The sequence below is a fragment of the Melozone crissalis genome, unplaced genomic scaffold, assembly GCF_028551555.1.
Source record: "Melozone crissalis strain CALT ecotype California unplaced genomic scaffold, PUWL_Pcris_2 ptg000017l_1, whole genome shotgun sequence".
NCBI classification, from domain to species: domain Eukaryota; kingdom Metazoa; phylum Chordata; class Aves; order Passeriformes; family Passerellidae; genus Melozone; species Melozone crissalis.
In genome coordinates this window covers 9,266,189-9,284,882 of record NW_026535795.1, presented here as the reverse complement: position 1 = coordinate 9,284,882, position 18,694 = coordinate 9,266,189, and the positions used below count along the sequence as shown (strand labels likewise).

General features: G+C 56.4%; 1 protein-coding gene across 2 annotated transcripts in view; it reads left to right on the top strand.

The window, feature by feature from the left end:
- Positions 1–18,219, top strand: part of SRC (SRC proto-oncogene, non-receptor tyrosine kinase) — a 29,271-nt gene extending 11,052 nt beyond the window's left edge. Inside the window, exons 2-13 of one of the 2 annotated variants that reach the window (XM_054274540.1) lie at positions 1,305–1,379; positions 5,403–5,652; positions 6,249–6,348; positions 10,077–10,175; positions 10,922–11,025; positions 12,557–12,706; positions 12,967–13,122; positions 13,284–13,463; positions 13,544–13,620; positions 13,994–14,147; positions 14,259–14,390; positions 15,034–18,219. In XM_054274540.1, the coding sequence (XP_054130515.1) occupies positions 5,412–5,652; positions 6,249–6,348; positions 10,077–10,175; positions 10,922–11,025; positions 12,557–12,706; positions 12,967–13,122; positions 13,284–13,463; positions 13,544–13,620; positions 13,994–14,147; positions 14,259–14,390; positions 15,034–15,242 (1,602 nt within the window). In that variant the 5' untranslated portion in view covers positions 1,305–1,379; positions 5,403–5,411 and the 3' untranslated portion in view covers positions 15,243–18,219. The remainder of the gene's footprint in view (positions 1–1,304; positions 1,380–5,402; positions 5,653–6,248; positions 6,349–10,076; positions 10,176–10,921; positions 11,026–12,556; positions 12,707–12,966; positions 13,123–13,283; positions 13,464–13,543; positions 13,621–13,993; positions 14,148–14,258; positions 14,391–15,033) is intronic. The other variant, XM_054274539.1, reaches the window with a different exon arrangement.
- The last annotated feature ends 475 nt before the right edge of the window (positions 18,220–18,694 follow it).

Genomic DNA, 18,694 nt, shown 5'->3' with positions numbered 1-18,694 from the left:
CCCAGGCTGAGGCATATTTGGATTTTCCTTGTGGCATTTTTGGCTCTTTTTGGTCTAATCATTCTTGTGGCCCGTGTCACAGCATGTCTGGGGGCAGGGACACGGGCACCACGTGTGTACGTGGCACAGCTTTATTTGTATGTGCTGCAGCCTTGAGTTGGGGCTGCAGCTTCCCCCCTGCATCCCGCTGTGCAATCATTGCCAGCCAGTATTTGTCAAGTACAAATTACAAACCATTCAACGTCTTAAAGAGCTGTCAGTCAGCTCCCACTCATTATCCTAATCAAATGCACTAAAAATAGTGACAAAAATTATTAGTAGGGGGAAGGGGAGGCCATGAAAACAAGCCTGTGGTGGGGCACGGCCCCTGCATGCAGACACTGAGATATTCCCTTGGTATGAGGTGTGAAACCCGGGATGTTGCCCTTGGATCAGGTGTGAAACCTGGGCTCCAGCTGGGACAGGAGCCTGGTGGGATACTGCCTGGGGCCTTGAAGTAGGGTCTGAATCCCCTCTGTGCAGGAGCAGGAGCCCCTCGGGGGTGGCTGAAGCTTCTGCCCAGCACTGGGTGAGCAGGGCTGGTTGGAGAGAGAATTTCCTTTCTGTAGGAGAAGAAGGAGCATTTCCTGTTGGAGCTGGGGCTGGGAAAGGGTGGCAAAGCCAGGTGAGGGGCTGCCCTGGCTCTGCAGGGCCATGTCCTGCTCTGCTTTCCACCTGCAGCTCTGCCCCAGGCTGCTGCTGCTGACTAGGGTCCCCCCATCACACACACTTGTGACAGAAAACCGTCCTTTTTGAAAAATTTAGCTAAAACACGCTTTTCTGGATGAGTCAGGGCTTGAGCAGCAGAGGTTGCTCCCATACCTTGTGCTCGGTTTGTCTCAGCTGTTGGAGCAGATGACTCATCCCGGGGGACGAGGTCTCTGCCTGGTGGCCAACCATGCCCTGCCACAGGTCGTGGCTGTCCGGAGATGGAGCAGCAGGGCTGGAAATGCTGGTGTGTCTGGAGGAACCGGCTTTGCTTTTCCCCTGAAAAATCCCTTGCTGGGCTGGGGGTGCCTCTGTTCCCCTTCCACTCTGGGACATGGCTTGGGGCCTGCTCTCCCATCCCCAGTGGGGTTGATGAAGGGGAGCAGAGAATCATCCATCCCCTCGTCACACAGCAGAGATCAGAGCGAGCGGTGTGAGCTCGCCGGAGGGATGGCGAGGAGGAGGAGGAGGATGAAGGCAGCCCTGGGCAGTGAACCATGGCATGGGGGGAGAGGGTGTCAGGGCTGCCGCGGTGCTGACGCTCCCTCTCCTCGCAGGCTGCAGCGGGAGCTCAGCTGAGTTCTCTGGCAGCACCTCCCCACCCCGCGGCCAGGCTGTAGCCGAAAGCACCGGTGAGACATCGCCCATGGCCCGGGCAGCAGGCATCGGGCTGCTTCACCTGCTGGGGGGGCTCACTGTGTGCTGTGCCACAGCCAGAGCATCCCGGGCGGGCTGGGGCCAGCTGCAGGTGCAGAAGGCACAGCGCTCCGTGGTGCTCCTGGTGGGACCGGCCAGGCTGGGGCTGGCTGGGGCTGGCTGCAGGCGCGGAGGGCACAACGCTCCGCGGTCCTCCCAGCAGAGCTGAGGCCCCGCAGCCCATGCCAGGGTGGTTCTGAAGCCTCTCAGCCCATGCCAGTGTTGGTTCTGAGGGTTCCCAGGTCATGCTGGTGATGGTTCTGAGGCCTCAGCTCACTCCAGTGCTGGTTCTGAGGGCTCACAGCCCATGCCCACCCTGGTTCTGAGGCCTCAGCTCATTCTGGTGATGGTTCTCAGGGCTCACAGCCCATGCCAGTGCTGGTTCTGAGACCACACAGCCCATGCCTGTCCTGATTCTGAAGCCTCACAGCCCATGCCAGTGCTGGTTCTGAGGTTCTGAGGGCTCACAGCCCATGCCAGTGATGGTTCTGAGGTTCTGAAGCCTCACAGCCCATGCCAGTGTTGGTTCTGAAGCCTCACAGCCCATGCCGGTGCTGGTTCTGAGGTTCTCAAGCCTCACAGCCCATGCCGGTGCTGGTTCTGAGGTTCTGAAGCCTCACAGCCCATGCCGGTGCTGGTTCTGAGGTTCTGAAGCCTCACAGCCCATGCTGGTGCTGGTTCTGAGGTTCTCAAGCCTCACAGCCCATGCCGGTGCTGGTTCTGAGGTTCTGAAGCCTCACAGCCCATGCCGGTGCTGGTTCTGAGGTTCTCAAGCCTCACAGCCCATGCCGGTGCTGGTTCGTGCCGTGCCGCTGGCGCTGCCCCCCGAGCGGAAGGCAGGGAGTTCCTGCAGGCTGCAACGTGCCCGGGGTGCTAATCCCCGCCGCAGGAAAGCTGTGAGCCGAGCACAGGCAGCGCTGGCCGTGCTCCAGCCCCCTGCACAAGCCCTGGGAGGGGGACAGGGGCAGTCCTGCTGAAAGGCAAGGGGTGGGGAGCGATGCTGAGCCCCCCATCCCAGCACTGTCAGCTGTGAAAAGCAGGGCAGAATCCCACTGGGCGTCAGCCAGGCTGCCCTGGCTGGGTGCTGCTGGTGCTGAGCATCCCTGCAGCCTGCTGCCTGTGGAAATGCTGTATTTATTAGACATAAATTTATTAGACATATACACAGCATAGCTCCTGGCAATGGGTGTTTTTTGCAGTCTGGCTGCTATCCCTCAGCTCCCAGTGATGCTGCTGGGATGTGCTGGGAGCCACCACACTTCCTCCTTTTCCATTTGACTCTGGAGGGGTTTTCATTGGTTTTCACTGGTGACTGTGCTAGAGGCAGGGGGGTCTCTCCCTGGTGCCTCCCGAGGACCTGAGTGCACAGCACATTCCTGCTGTCATTAATCACTCCTTTGCCAGGCTCTTGCACAACCCTGCATTCTCTCAGGGGAATCTGCACCCTTTCCTTTCCAGCTGCCAAGGGGGTGTGGGTGCTGCAAGGGTTTTCTCAGGCCCCTCTCCTCCCTGGGGACAGGTGGAGAGCCACAGGGCTAAAGCCACAAAGCCACATGGTCGTGTTGGCTGAGTTACCTGGGACTCAGAGTGGGGATGGTTCGAGGCTGGCAGTGCCCCTGGGCACGGTTTGGGGTTGCCAGCCTGTATTTTGCAGATTGAAGGCAGAGTGTGTAGACATTCAGATGCAAAGCAACAGGAGAGCTTGGAGTGGGGCTCTGCAGCCCCTTCCCCAGAGAGCTGTGGGCTCCTGCCTCCTCCTCCTCCATCTTTGGCTCTTGCAGCACAGCCCTGCCAGAGCATTGTGTCCCAGTGACCAGCACATCCAGCAGAGCCCTTGCCTGGCATGGTCAGCACCCAGGGCAGGGTGGGAGCTCTCCCTGCCCAGACTGCTGTGTGAGGAGGGATGAGCTCACAGTTCATGGTGTTCCTGGCCAGGACATGGCTGGAAGTTACACATCCTGTGCCCACAGACTCACAGGTGGGAAGGTGAGGACCCCCTGTTTTAGGGAAGTCCCTGTCCCCTCCCTGTGCTCTGCTTCTATCTAATCTCTGGGCATATTGACTATTTTATACCTTGATTTCCTCAGCACACTGATAAATAATTTTCTGACCCAGCCTCAGAAAATGTGCTTGGGGACACTTGTGTCCCCAGAGTGCTGCTAACCCACCATCCTGGCTGGGGTGTTTTCCTGCCTGGGGAAGTGCTGCTTGCAGGGGAAACTCTGAGCAGCTCTACTCTGGCTCACTGTCCCGTGGGGAGTCACAAGCCACACGGTCACAGCCCTGCCATGCTCCCACTTTTCTCCCTGCACTGCCACTGGCATCCCGGGAGCCCCAGCGGGTGCCAGAGCCCCGGGCAGAGGTGAGCAAGGGGCTGGCTGGGGACAGGGAGGTGGGGGCTCCTTGTCATCACTCCTCAGGTCTTGCTGTCCCCTACTGAACAAGCTTTTAAAGTGCATTTATGGGACAGACTCCTTCCCCTTGGCTGCAGGATCTGCCTCTGGATTGCCAGAAGTGACCATTTGCAAATCCAAAGCTTTTATTTAATTCTTATTTGCTCTGAGACCCCCAAAGCCTGGCACAGGTATGGGTGGACTGAGTCCTGTGGCAGATAGAGGCATGGTCTCTCCTCATCACCTGCATCCACAGGAGGAAGGACAGCTCTGCTGCCCACTGGAGTGGCTGCAGGAGTCATACCCAGCACAAAAAAATCAGTTTATTACATTTCCCAAACCATGGCAGGATCTGAGCCTGCCGGCACGGGTCACACAAGGACACTGCTGGTCCTCTGTGCAGTGTGGGAGCTGGAGAGCAGGAGATGGAAATTGTGTCTTTTGGGAAATAAGCCCTGATCGTCAGTCAAAGCCCTTGCTGTGGGAGGGGAGCTGAGGGGGACAGGGAGCAGCTTGTGCCTGGCACCCTCAGCTTTCCCACAGCAAGAGCCAAGGCTTTGCCCCAGTGACACTGTGCAGGCTGCTGGGGCTGCCCATGGCTCTGGGGGGCTCAGCCTGAGCTTCTCTGCAAAGCTGGGCTCAAAACCCTCTGCTGGATGAGGCTGAGCCCTCCCAAAGCCTCACTGTGTCCAGGTCTGCACCCTGTGGGCAGCAGCTGCCTTCTCTGCTGCTTCCCTTCTTGTTTTCTTGTCAGAGATGCTCTCCTCCCTGCTTGTCTCCACCTCCCTTTTCCCTCCTGCCATGTGTGATCTAGCCTAAATATTTCCTGCCATAGCTTCAGGACACTGCTGGGTATCCTGCCATCTTTAGAGACTGCAAATAATTCCCTGCCTTCATTTATGTCATTACCTTGAAGGTATTTATAGAGTGTGGTCTTGAGTGGAAAGGAAGGCTATATATAAACTATTTCACTATATATAAAAGCGAGATCCCTTGGTCCTTAGCTGCAAACTGCCTGAAACTGCTCCTGATTTAAACTTTTATCCTGTTGGCTGCATGCTTTGGACTTCAAAGGTCTGTCTTCAGTACTTAAATCCCCATCCTGGTAGAAACTCATGTGTAGGAGGAAACACGTGGGGACTGAGCCGTGTCCCATGACAGGTGCCTGGCCCCAGAGCTGCCACAGTCTCAGCACAGGTCCAGATTCCACACTCAGCATCTTTGCTCTGCACTCCCACAGCTCAGCGTGCTTCCCTCTGCTCCCAAAGCGTGTCCTGGCAGTTTCACTGCCTGCTGCAGCCACACAGGAGGAGTCTCCATGCTAATGAGGGGCAATGGTATCCCAGGGCAAGGGCAGCACAGCCAGACTGCCCAGCAGCTGCTGCTTGAACTGACTCCAGAGGTTGTTTCGTTTCCTGGTGGGCAGGCATCTGTCACTCGAGCCCTGGGAAACAACTTCTTCTTCTTCCTATCGATAATAATTACAATAATAATAATAACCATGACAATAATAATGATGATGATGATAATAATAATAATAATAGAAGCCCTCTGTGTGCCCTCCAGCCCGGGACCATGGGGAGCAGCAAGAGCAAGCCCAAAGACCCCAGCCAGCGGCGGCGCAGCCTGGAGCCCACGGAGAACACCCACCATGGGGGCTTCCCAGCCTCGCAGACACCCAGCAAGGCGGCTGCCCCCGATGCCCACCGCACCCCCAGCAGATCCTTTGGCACCATGGCTGCTGAGTCCAAGCTCTTTGGGGGCTTCAACACCTCTGACACCGTCACCTCGCCGCAGCGCGCCGGGGCGCTGGCTGGTCCGTGGGGCTGGGGTTCACCAGGGTGGGGTCATGGTGGGTTTGGGAAATAGGGGTCTCCTCAAGCCAGCTCTCATAGCTCAGATACCTTAGAAGGCATAAAATCAGCAGGATGGCTTCTGTGGTAGTGTTGGAAACAGAAAGGTTTTAATAAAAGGCAAAATAACAAAACTCTTTACTGAGAAAAACCAAGCCAGGTGCAAAAGGTCTTTGCCCCTGGTAAAACACCTCACAAAAGCCATTAGTTTCTTTGTTCTCTTCTTTTTCTAGTAAATTGCTCAGGTGGGACTTTTTGGCTCCTGTCCAATTAGCTGTCCTTAAGTTTGAGGTGAAGTCCCCCAGGTCCTATGAGATGTGTTTTCACCTAATTGAGGAATGAAACTTCTGGGCTTGTTTCCTTTTTAAGGGGACAAACCATAGTTTTGTCACTCTGTCCACAGGGGGCACATTCCTATAGGTTTGTTGCCAACTTCTTGGGGTTTGGGGTTTTTGAGGGACTCTGGGCTTGGGGGAGGAGCAGGTCTGTGTTATCAGTGGGAGGATGGTGGGAGGCAGTGTCCCTGTGACTGTGCCCTCCTGAGTGCTCTTTGTCACAGGGGGAGTCACCACCTTCGTAGCCCTCTACGACTACGAGTCCCGCACGGAAACCGACCTGTCCTTCAAGAAAGGAGAGCGCCTGCAAATTGTCAACAACACGTGAGTGTCCCTGCAGCCGAGCTCGGGGGGTGAGCTGTCACCTCTGTCCCTCCTGTGGAGCCCCCAGCCCAGCCTGGCAGGACCAGCTGTGCCAGGGATGGATGGGTGCTCAGAGGGATGTGGCAAAATGCACACGGACACGGTGACTTGTCACACTGACACTGAAAGCAGTCATTTGCCTGCTTCCTCATCCTCCTCACCCTGCTGCAGGTCACTGTGGCCTCACAGCCTTGTCACCAAGCTGTGTCCTCTCTTTGCTGGCCATTCTGCGCCACCACAGAGCCGTTCTGTGCCCTCCAACACAATCCTGACCAGTCCTGTCCCCATCCATGCTCAGCTGCCTCTTGTTGGCCTGGACACCTCCCTGAGCTTCATGGGTGCTTTTCCCTGTGCTTGTACGCTGTCTCTGGTCTCAGCTTCTCTCTTGACTCTTTCTTTCTCTCCCTCCATGCTGTCCTTTAGGAGAAAAGTGGACGTCAGGTGTGTATTGCACATTCTTACTGTTGTTATAAATGACCTAAATGATCAAAGCCTGTCTGCTGCCCACTTGAGGGCAGGTTGGATGGAGCAGGGCTGGGAGGAGATGGTTTCCAGATGGTTTTGTGGTTGGTTGCATTTGTCCTCTTTGAGTGAGCAGAACAGAGCAGGGAGTCCCTTCCCATGCTGGGGAAATGTTCCATCCAGAGCTGTGTCTGCACCTGGGAGCTCTGAACCCATCCCCTTTCCTTGTCCCATGTGTGGCTCCCCTCTGCACTCTCTTTCCAGCTGGCTTTTCACTACCCCCTGCCTTTTGCATTTTTCTTTTGCATTTTTTTAAATTTTACTTTTATATTTCATGAGTGGCTCTGATATTCAAGTATTTCCTCAGGGTTTGGTTTGAGGACCCCCTGGTTTGCTCCCCATCCTGGTCACCACAGCACATCCATCACGTGCAGGGCAGCATGGCCAGCTGGAAGATGCTCCTAAAAATGATCCTGTATTAACCCCATGTGTGCTCTGTCCTGAACGAGGCACACACAGGCCAGAGCCTGGCTGGCAGAGCCAATGTCCCCAGTGTCCCCAGCTATGGAGCTGCCACAGGGTCCTGAGGGTCTGCAGCTCCTGCTCCCCCTCCACTGCTGCCTTCCAGCTTGGGCACCCAAAACAGCAAAGTCAAAGGGTGGAAAGATGAGGGAACATCCCGGGAGTGAGATTTCTCCTGCAGTGCTTGGGCAGTGTGGCTCAAACATGTTTTCACTCTGATCCTTGTTCTCGTTGTTCCAGTGCTGTTTATTAACGGTTTGTTTCATCTATGAAGTCTGAGATGTGCAGCATTTCAACATTGTAGGAAAAGCCTGAATTTGGGAGTTTTGGTGATTCTTACTTTCAGCCTCAGCAGTGTGTGAGCCCCATGCTTTAAGTTCTGCTCTCTGGCTGTTGCAATGTGAGCTCTGCCCGTGGGGGTCCAGATCAGGCCCATTTGTGAGGAGTTTTTCTTTTCACCTTTTATCAGTTCTGGGGTTTCCACACTTTTTCTTCCCTTTACTGCTATTTGTCAAAGGCTCAGTCACAGGGAAGGCTCACTCTGTGATGGGCTCTGCAGCACCCTGGGGAGCAAAAGGGCTTTTTTTGGTGACCCAGTCCTTTGGTGGAGGGTGCAGGATGTGGCTGCCAACCTTCCCAGTGCCTGTGTGGGTGAGATGTCCACAGGGAGAGAGGTGGTGGAGGAAGTTGGGAGTTTGTGCAGTGCTCAGGGGTGAATCACTCTTCTCAGTGACCTCCCAGAGATGCTCACACAGTCTGGGAACAGCTCAGGCTGCTGCACTTTGGGGACAGCCACAGACAGATGTGTGATGCCCCCTTCCTCTGGTCTCCCTGGCAGGACAGGGAGTGCCCTGGAGCTGCAGGGAGGGGACTTGGGTTCAGTCCAGGAAGGGCTGGCAGGTGCTGGGCACAGTGGCCAGGGTGGCTTTGCAGGCTGGCACCAGATTTTGGCTGTCCTGATGGAGCTGAGGTTGCTCAGGGTGAGATGAGAAGCCTCCACATCCCTCACCTCCCTGCTCTGGGTCATCCTACCAATCCACCCAGTGCAGAAGGGCTCTTGTGGTACCATCTCCAGTGGGAAGAAGTCTCCTCCCAGCCAGCAGGCAGCCAGCTGGGATGTGGTGGGATATTTTGGGTAAGATTGTGCAGGGAATTGTTGAAATGCTTTGTTTTGATGATGATGATTATTATTATTTTTTTCCCCACTGAGACATTTTTGGAATAGTTTGTTTTGCTGAATTCCCAGCTTGTAGCCTTGCAGCCCAAGCTGGAATAAAGCCACAAGTCAAAAGCTGGGCATTTTTCAAGCAGATGTTTACTATGGTCCTGTGGGAAAGGAGCCCAACCAGCCTCCTGTCCCCTTCAGAGCCACCTCAGTAAAGGTGACTCGGGAAACAGCCCTGGCTGAGGAGCACAAGCTGCCTGCCACAAGATGTGCTGGGGCTGGAAGAAGCAAAAATGTCATCCAGGGCTGCTGTGAGGCTGCTCCAGGGGCAGAGCCCAGCTCTGTGAGTAGGAAGAGATGCCTGGAAGGTCCCCACCATCCCCACCAAGTGGCACCATCACGGGGAGCTGGGGGCCACGTCTGGGTTATCCCAGTGCTTTGAAGCATCACTGGTTTAGCTGGGAAAAGCACGGGTCACAAGCAGCTGGTGAGTCTGAAGCAAGGATGGAGGTTTACACATCTGCAGGGTCAGGGATGGGTCTGGATGTGGTCTGGTGATCCTTGTGTAGTGGTGGCTGAGGTTATTGGTGTTTTTCTGTAGCTTGTTTGTGGAGGTTGTCCTGCCAAGTTCTTGTATCCTTACGGGGCCGTTCCCACGAATCTGCACTTTCCCGTAGCCTCGTCTCCCTTGTGGTCAGGATGAATTCAGAGGCTGTCTTTGATGGGCAAGAAGATGCAGGTGGTGGGAGGAAAAGCCCTGCTGTCCACAGGAAGGGGAAGCCACCTCCTGTCGTGCTCTTGTTCTCTATTTGTTGTCCTTTCCAGCCCCGTCCGGCGGGAAGGAGGGCAGAGCACCCTCCAGCTCCTGGGGACATGCCTGGGGTCACTGTGCCCGGGGCAGGAGGGCTGGCTGGGGCTCAGCTGCAGGTTTTTAGGGACAAGGAGCCTCAGCCCTCGCTGGGGCAGCAGGAGGCTCAGGGTCGGGCTGCAGCCTTGCAGGGGCTGTGAATGGGACACCCGGGCTGGACAGATCCCAGCATCCAGCCTGGACACCACAGACCACAAACCTCAGCCCTGTCCTGCTGCTTTTCTGCAGCCTGTGTTTAACTAACTCCCTTGGGTTTTCCTGGTTCCTTTTCCAATTGCTGCCATCATTCTGTCGCTGCTCCACGTTTCCTGTCCCTCCCCTTGTCTGCTGCTCCCTGCTGCCAGGACCCCCAGTGCCCCCCAGCCTCCAGCCAGATATCCTTCCCATTCAGGTGGCTCTGAAGGTGTTTTGGCTTGCTGGCTGCCCTGCCTGATTTGGGTTTAAAGCATTCCATATGTGGATGGATGGCCCCAGGTGCGAGAGCTCACCCAAACAGAGCCAGGGGCAGGGGCTGGCAGCAGGAGCTCTCCTGGCTGGGGTCTGGTTGTGGGGCTGCACCTTTTCCCAGTGGGGCTCTGTGCTGGCTCATCCTGCCCCGGTGCCTGTGGGCGGGTGAGGGGCTGGCTGGGGGGCTCCTGGCTCCACACTGAGTGTGTTTTGGTTCTCTTGCAGGGAAGGTGACTGGTGGCTGGCTCATTCCCTCACTACAGGACAGACGGGCTACATCCCCAGTAACTATGTCGCGCCCTCAGACTCCATCCAGGCTGAAGAGTAATTGCCATCTTTTAGACAGTTTATAGACAAGTGATAGCAAACACACCCTGAGCACTCCCCCTCCACTCCTGCCCTGCTCCTGGGAGAATCCTCCAAGCCCTCTGGGTGTTTCCTTTTTGTTAGTTTTCCCCTGTGAATGTGCAAACCAGGCTCTCTTTAAGGCCATAGTGCAGTGCTGCAGCGTGCTTGCATGGTGGAGGGGTGAGTGGTGGCATAGCAGGGCTGTGGATGCTTTTGCTCTGGTTTTTGTGGAGAGCCTGGAGAAGAGAAGGCTCCAGGGAGTTCTCATAGCAGCCTTCCAGAACTTAAAGGGGATTCTTAGAGAGAGGTGTTTTACATGGGCACAGAGGCCTGTGAAAGGACAAGGGGGAATGTTTTTAAACTAAAAGAGGAGAGATTTAGATGTCAGGAAAAAAATTATTTACCTGGTGGATGGTGAGACACTGGCACAAGCTGCCCAGTGTGGCTGCCCCAACCCTGGCAGTGTTCAAGGCCAGTTTGGATGGGGCTTTGAGTAACCTGGTCTGGTTGAAGGTGTGGCAGGAAGGTTCCAGCCCCTCTGGCAGAGAGGCAATGCCCAGCCCAGGCTGTGTGGGGATGTGACACACAGCGAGGTGCCCGAGCCCGGACACAGCCCCTGCTCTCCCAAACCTGCAGTGGGAGGGCCAGGGCTGAGCCCCCTGCTTGGGCAGGCAGTGGAGGGGGGCAGTGCCAGGGGCTGAGCCCCTGCCTTTGTCCTGCAGGTGGTATTTTGGGAAGATCACTCGCCGCGAGTCCGAGCGGCTGCTGCTCAACCCCGAAAACCCCCGAGGGACCTTCCTGGTCCGGGAGAGCGAGACCACGAAAGGTGAGCAGGGCTGGGGGGCTGCTGGCCTGGAGGAGACCCTCTCTGGGGGGTGTGGGGGTACCCTGAGTCCCCTCAGTGTCTGCTGCTGGTCTCCAGGGAGCCAATGCTGACGTGGCCATCACATCACCAGTGACGTGCCTGTGCCAAAGGCACTGTTACACCACTGAGCCCATGGGCTGGAGGGATGTGGCCACTTCTCTCCCACCACTGCCCACCCAGTGAATGCCCTTCTCAGAGGTGGTTCAGCTCATGGCAGGGTGGAAGCCAGGGGTCTCACCAACTCTGGCAAGACCATCAGGCAGGATCATCTCTTTTCCTGTTTGTTTTTTTGTTGTTGGTTTATTTGGCTGGGATTTTGTACACCCCCAACTAGATGGTTTTTTTGTTTTCTCCTGGTCCCTTTATAGTGACAAAATCTTGAACACATTCTGCCTGGGCAGCCAGGGCTGAGGGAATGATGAACTTTAGTCCTTTCAAGTCTGGCACTTCTGAAAGTGCGAGTTGTGATCTTTGAGGTTTGACTGCCTGAGGACGTTTCTTACCTGGTTTAGTTTGGCTCCAAATGCACCTTTGGGAAAAGCTCTTTGATGTTCCTTTCTGGTTTTGTGCCTTGAACTTTTCACTATTTGTTTTATTCTGATGGAAGCAGCTTCTTCAAGCAGCAGCATACATCTTGCCCTCTGCTCTCTGTGGCCCCAGCAACACCACATTGTTCTCATGTGGGCAGAGCAGAGCCAGGCTCCTGAAGCAATGCCTATGGTGGGACTTGTGCAGAAGGGAACTGTGACATAATTCACAGGGGTCCAAGGATGAGGGAAGAGACAAGGATCTGACTCCATGTTTCAGAAGGCTGATTTATTATTTTATGATATATATTATATTAAAACTATACTAAAGGAATAGAAGAAAGGATTTCATCAGAAGGCTAGCTAAGAATAGAAAAAAAAAAGAATTATAACAAAAGCTTGTGTCTTGGACAAAGACTCCAAGCCAGCTGACTGTGATTGGCCATTAATTAGAAACAACCACATGAGACCAATCACAGATGCACCTGTTGCATTCCACAGCGGCAGATAATCATTGTTTACATTTTGTTCCTGAGGCCTCCCAGCTTCTCAGGAGGAAAAATCCTGAAGAAAGGATTTTTCATAAAAGATGCCTGTGACAGGGAGCTGTGCCCACCGGCCCCTTAGCTGCTCTCTGAGACACTGAAGAGCTGTTGGTCAGCAGCCCCCCCAGCCTGGCTCTGCCTGCTCCTCTCCCCTTGTTAGCACATCCCACAGGATGGCTGCTGGCAGAGCTGCTGTGCAAGCAGAGGGCAGCTGAGGTTGTGATGGTGTGGCATGGCTGTAGCTGGGGGATGTGTGCCATTCCTCCCTGGCACCTGGTGCCAGCTGGTGCAGCCAGGAGCTGCTCCCCATCCTGTGCTTTTGGGTGAAGGCAGCACCTGCGTGCCCAGCCCTGCAGTGGGACCCCACGGGGAGCACCCACCCATGGCACATCCTCTGCAGCCCCTCTGTCGTGCCCACAGGTGCCTACTGCCTCTCTGTGTCTGACTTTGACAACGCCAAGGGGCTCAACGTGAAGCACTACAAGATCCGCAAGCTGGACAGCGGCGGCTTCTACATCACCTCCCGCACCCAGTTCAACAGCCTGCAGCAGCTGGTGGCCTACTACTCCAGTGGGTAGCCATGTGGGTCCCCTGGGCTCTGGGGGGCACCCTGGGTGCTGTCCCTGCCCTTCCTGCAGGGTGGGTGCTGCTGGAAGTCACTGCTGCACAGGAGACACCAAAGCAGCTGTGTGGGACTGTGGTGAAAAGCTGGGGTTCAGGCAGAGGGTTTGGGTTTGGGTCCCCAGGGTGTTCACAGGAAAGTTATGGGTAAAGACATTGCATGCCTAAGTACCCAGGTGTCACCCTGCTGCTGTCCCTTCCCGTGCCAGAACATGCTGATGGCCTGTGCCACCGTCTCACCAACATCTGCCCCACGTCCAAGCCCCAGACCCAAGGCCTTGCCAAGGATGCCTGGGAAATCCCCCGGGAGTCGCTGCGGCTGGAGGTCAAGCTGGGACAGGGCTGCTTCGGAGAGGTGTGGATGGGTAAGGACCATTCCCACCCTGCTGTCCCCTCTGTGTCACCCTCTGCATCCTGTCCCCTGCTATCTGCAGATGCCTGGAGCAGGTGGTGGGGTGGGGAGCAGGGGAGGGACACAGCCCCTTGCCCTGTACGTGTGTCCTGAGCAGCGTGTCCTGTGCCACAGGGACCTGGAATGGCACCACCCGGGTGGCCATCAAGACCCTGAAGCCTGGCACCATGTCCCCAGAGGCCTTCCTGCAGGAGGCCCAGGTGATGAAGAAGCTGCGACACGAGAAGCTGGTTCAGCTCTACGCTGTGGTGTCAGAGGAGCCCATTTACATTGTCACGGAGTACATGAGCAAGGGTGAGCAGGGGAGGGACACCGAGGGGACAGCTGAGGGGCTCTGCTCCCCTGGACTGCTCTCACCATGGTCTTTCTCACAGGGAGCCTCCTGGATTTCCTGAAGGGTGAGATGGGCAAGTACCTGCGGCTGCCTCAGCTTGTGGATATGGCTGCTCAGGTGGGTTTGCACATCCCTGGGCCTCCTTCATTCCTGGTGGGGACACTGTCTGCCTGAGCCCTGCACTGGGCTGTGGTGGCTGCCATGGTCAGGCAGTGGGGTGCTCTGCAGCCTCACTTGGGTGGGTGCTAGTGTTGGGTCTCAGCCCAGAGCAGGGTTGCACTCCTGGACCATCATTTTGCCTGTTCCTGTTGCTGCCAGCTCTCCCTGGCCAGCAAACCCAAGCCTGCATGGCGTTTCTTGTGCAGCTGGTGTTCCCCATACCTCAGCTGGGTCCCACTGCAGGCCTGTTCCCCTCAGTGGTGGCAGGCTGTCCCTGGGGATCCTCGTGCCATTCTGTCAGCCACAGTGCCCCATGTGCTGCTCCCCACAGATTGCATCGGGCATGGCCTACGTGGAGAGGATGAACTACGTGCACCGGGACCTCCGGGCAGCCAACATCCTGGTGGGGGAGAACCTGGTGTGCAAAGTGGCTGATTTTGGCCTGGCACGACTCATCGAGGACAACGAGTACACGGCTCGGCAAGGTGCGTGCCCAGGGCTGCTGGCCAGAGCAATGGCCACTGGTCCCACAGTGTGTGTGCCTGGAGCCACCATGTGGCCCTGGAGGCACCCCCTCACCCTGCCTCTCCATCCAGGTGCAAAGTTCCCCATCAAGTGGACGGCCCCCGAGGCAGCTCTGTATGGCAGGTTTACCATCAAGTCTGACGTCTGGTCCTTCGGCATCCTCCTGACCGAGCTGACCACCAAGGGCAGAGTGCCATACCCAGGTGAGGGCTGGCACTTGCTGGCAGAGGCCCTGTCCCCTTTGTGGTGCCCAACACCAGCTGTCCATGCTCAGTGCTTACCTTATCCCAGGTTGGATCCTGCCCCATGGGGTGAGCAGATATTGGCCAGGATGCAGCATCCCAGCCACCCTGTGCCACTGAGCAAGGTGACAGGGACAAGTGCTGCTAGGCCTGGGGTTCTTCTCTCCCTGGGTCAGTGGGATTGCCCCTAAGGCAGGTCCTGGCAGTGCACCCTTGGTGTCCCTCTGGGACAGGCAGTGTGCAGGCCTGGCTCTGCTCAGGGACAGGCAGGGTGCAGGCCTGGCTCTGCTCAGGCACAGGCAGGGTGCAGGCCTGGCTTTGATCAGGGACAGGCAGGGTGCAGGCCTGGCTCTGCTCAGGCACAGGCAGGGTGCAGGCCTGGCTTTGATCAGGGACAGGCAGGGTGCAGGCCTGGCTCTGCTCAGGGACAGGGAGGGTGCAGGCCAGGGATGGGCAGGGTGCAGGCCTGGCTCTGCTCAGGCACAGGCAGGGTGCAGGCCTGGCTCTGCTCAGGGGCAGGGAGGATGTCTTTGGTTCTGCTCAGGCACAGGCAGGGTGCAGGCCTGGCTCTGACCCGTGCCATGTCTCCTCTGGCTGCACACAGGCATGGTGAACAGGGAGGTGCTGGACCAGGTGGAGCGGGGGTACCGCATGCCCTGCCCGCCCGAGTGCCCCGAGTCCCTGCACGACCTCATGTGCCAGTGCTGGCGGAAGGACCCGGAGGAGAGACCGACCTTCGAGTACCTGCAGGCTTTCCTGGAGGACTACTTCACCTCGACAGAGCCCCAGTACCAGCCTGGAGAGAACCTATAGACATGGGGCTCCTCCTGGCACCAGGGACGCTGCTGTCCCCAGCGCGGGGCGCCGAGGGTTGGCCTCCCCAGCGAGGGGCTGTGTTTGTGGAGCAGCCCTGAGCAGGACAGGGCACTGTGTGCAGATGCAGCCAGGGGAGCCCCTGGGTTCCCCCATCGCTCATTAAGACTTGTGGCCCGTGTTTAACAAGGCGGCGCTGTTCTGCTGGCGAGAGGAGCCTGTGGGCACCAACACAGCCAGCTCAGGAGGGCAAGCAGAGCATCTCCTGCCAAGAGACTTGGGTTTTGGGAGACTTTCCCCCCTCACAGCTCTGGGGTCAGCCAGGAGGATTTGAGGGACAGCATCACCCCACCTCAGACACACGGTCCCAGTCTCCTGCAACCCCTTTCTAAATCAGCACAAATTTCCCTGCCCCTTCACCTTCCCCACCATCTCCCTCTTGGCTCCAGCTCTCCCAAGGGTGCTGGCAGAGATGTTTTACCACAGGGATGTCACAATTCCAGGCTGGTTTGAATGGGGTGATGTGCCAGAGTGGTGGCAACATGGGATGACAGCAGAACTCTGGTGGTCCCTCTGGCCTCACCATGACCTTAAGGGCTGGTGGGTTCTGGAACTCTGAAATGTGACAGCTCCAGGCTCTGGTGACCAACACTAGCCCATTGGAGCACCCAAGCACACGATCAAATCTTCCAGCTATGTCTGTTCCCCCAAGGGACACATCTTGGGGAGCAGGACTGGGGATACCAGCAGAGCCCTCACCCTGCTGTGCTTTACCCCTCCACATGCTCCAGGTCTTCCAGCCAGACCCTTGGGAAGTACCCCCCAGCCACCCTCCCCAGCTCTGCCACCAGCTTTCCCACCAGCAGAGTCCCCTGGGCTGGCCCTGCCACCAAATCCAGTGCCACTGCGGTGCTTGGGTGCATGGCCCATGGAGTGTTCTGGGTGTGGGAATGTTTTGGAGGAAGTACTCGACTTTCACAGATGGTTTTGTCCACCTGGTGTGTTTTTAGCTGCCTTCCCTCTACCCACTGTGTCTCAGCTTCCAGGCAGCAGTCCCCATGCAGCATCCCCAGCCACATCCCCCCTCTGGAAGTGCTGTGCCACATTTGCATCCTCATGTCCCCTCTGCTCGCTCCCAGAGGCCTCAGCCATGTCTCAGCTTTGTCCCACACCCACCCTGTGGGGCTGATCCCTGGTGTAGGCAGGCAAGGCTCATCCCCTGCCCTCTCCCACCCAGCACCTGCTTGTACATAACCCTTGAGTGGTCCCTGCACCGCCCCAGACCTTGGCTTCATTGCATGTGTCAGTTTTCCCTGTCCTGTGGCTGTACCCTGCTGGAAAGCCTTCACCATGGTGGTTCACAAAGCTTCACTCCTTCACCTCCTGGGTCCCAGAGACCCTTGCTCAGAGAGACCTGGGCGTCTTCAGATGCTCCCCAAAGGGTTTTGGGCGCTTGGGGGATGCTGTGGGGCAGGGATGCTGGAGGAAAGGACCTGGAGAGGGGAGCCAGTGGCTGTGTCCTCCTCTGAGCCCTCAGGCTTTCTGTGCCTCCCCATCACCTTTGGGATGGTGTTTGCCTCTGGCACAGCCTCCTGGCAGGCAGCAGACCCAACCCACCCCTCACCAGCCCCTGCCATGGCGCCAATGTCCTACAAAAGCTGGGTGGGAGCCAAGCATGGGCAGGAGGTGGCCAAAACCCCTCCCCAGGTCTCCACCAAAGCAGGACCCGGGCGAGCCACTGCCTCTCACTCACTCACTCACTCCCACAGTGCCCTGGTGTGGTTTGACCCAGCCACTTATTTATGAACCAAGTACATGGTTGGTTGTTTGGTGGCTCCGTTTTTAATAGTAAAGCTTTTAAAGTCAGTTTGAACAGACTCTTCAGCAGTATGGAGAGGACATGCTAGCTTGAAGGGCAGCAGCTGGATAATGAATTTTTTTAAAATGATTTTGGGAGTTGGAGCCTTTTCTCCCCCCTTCCTTTCCTAGCAGGTTTGCTGTTTTGGCATTTCTGCATTTGGGCAGGGACTCCCCAAACCTCAGTGTTTTGGGTCTTCCCATGTTTGCAGCCTTTTGGGATGGGCAGCTGCCACAGATCCCTGTCCCGTGGTGGCTGTTCCAAGGGGTGGCTTGTGCCATAGCTCTGCCTGAATTACACAAATCCCTATCCCTGGGAGAAACCTTTTACAGCTGTAACATGTGGAAGGCAGATTTGGTCTGGAAGCTGGGAAGAGAGAAGGCAAGCACATATTCTGTGGTCTGGCCTTTGGTTGTGTGGCACGTGCAGGGCCCTGGGTGCAGCAGGACAGGAAGGCCAGTGCAGCCTCTGGCTCTTCCCAGAGGGCAGCAGGTGCCCAGGATGGCTGAATTCCCTCAGGCTTTCAGCAAGATCTGGTGAAGGAGATGTGCTGGGGACACTTCAGGGCAGTAAGGCAATCCCAGAGAAGCCCTCCTCCACGGGGCTGTGTGTCCACATGTCCGTGTGTCCATCCGTGTTCCTGTGCAGTGCTTGTGGTGGGACCAGGTGTCACCAGACTCGCCACCACAGCCAGCATGACCTGGGAATGCAGAGCTTCCCCTCCATCATTCTGTCTGCCAAGTTACTTTTTAAGCCAATAAACTCCAGAGGGGAGCCTCCCCCTAAGGATGCTCTTTGGCTTCCTGGGGTCCATAAAACCCTACAAGTCATTCTCCTCTGCTGTTACCATTTTTTACACAGTCTTTTGTAAGATCTCCAACTGACTATGCAGAGAATGTGTGGATCTGTGTCTCTCTCCCCAGCTCCCCTCACTTCCTCACTTGCCTTTTTTGGTGTCTCAGTAAAATATTTAGCTTTTTTTTTTTTTTTTTTGGATAATAATACAACTTTGGAAAAAAAAAACCTGAAAAGGTCCAGCTTTTTGGGTGGTGGGGGGGTGGAGATGCTTTGAAATTCTAACGTTGATGTAAATACTTTGCTATTTGATAATTAAATACAAACAGACCTCACAAAACAGAAGTGTAGCTTGTGTATGAGGAGATGGGTGCTGGGGCAGGCCAGGGTGCTGCTGTCAGCCTGACCTCTGGGGAGGTGCAGGGAACTGAGGTGGTTTGTGTGCAGGGGATGAGGGGACTGGATTCAGAACTGAGGTGATTTGTGTGCAGGGGATGAGGGGACTGGATTCAGCACTTCCAAGCGCTGCCTATGGCACTGTTTGCTTCCTCCTCTCCCTGTCTTGTCCTCAGCCTCAGTGGCAGCTGAAACATCTTAAGAGGGCATTGTGGTGGGGCTGTGGCTGCCCCTGAGCAGTTCTAGTGAGGAGGCAGGGGTCCTGTGCTGTGCAGTTTGTATTGGCAGTGGGCTCTAAAATGGCAAGGAGGAGTTGTTTGACTTGAGCATCCTCTTCACTTACCCAAAGCTCAGTGGTAGCACTCCCCAAGAACGTGGATCCTGGCTCCCACAGGATAAATGT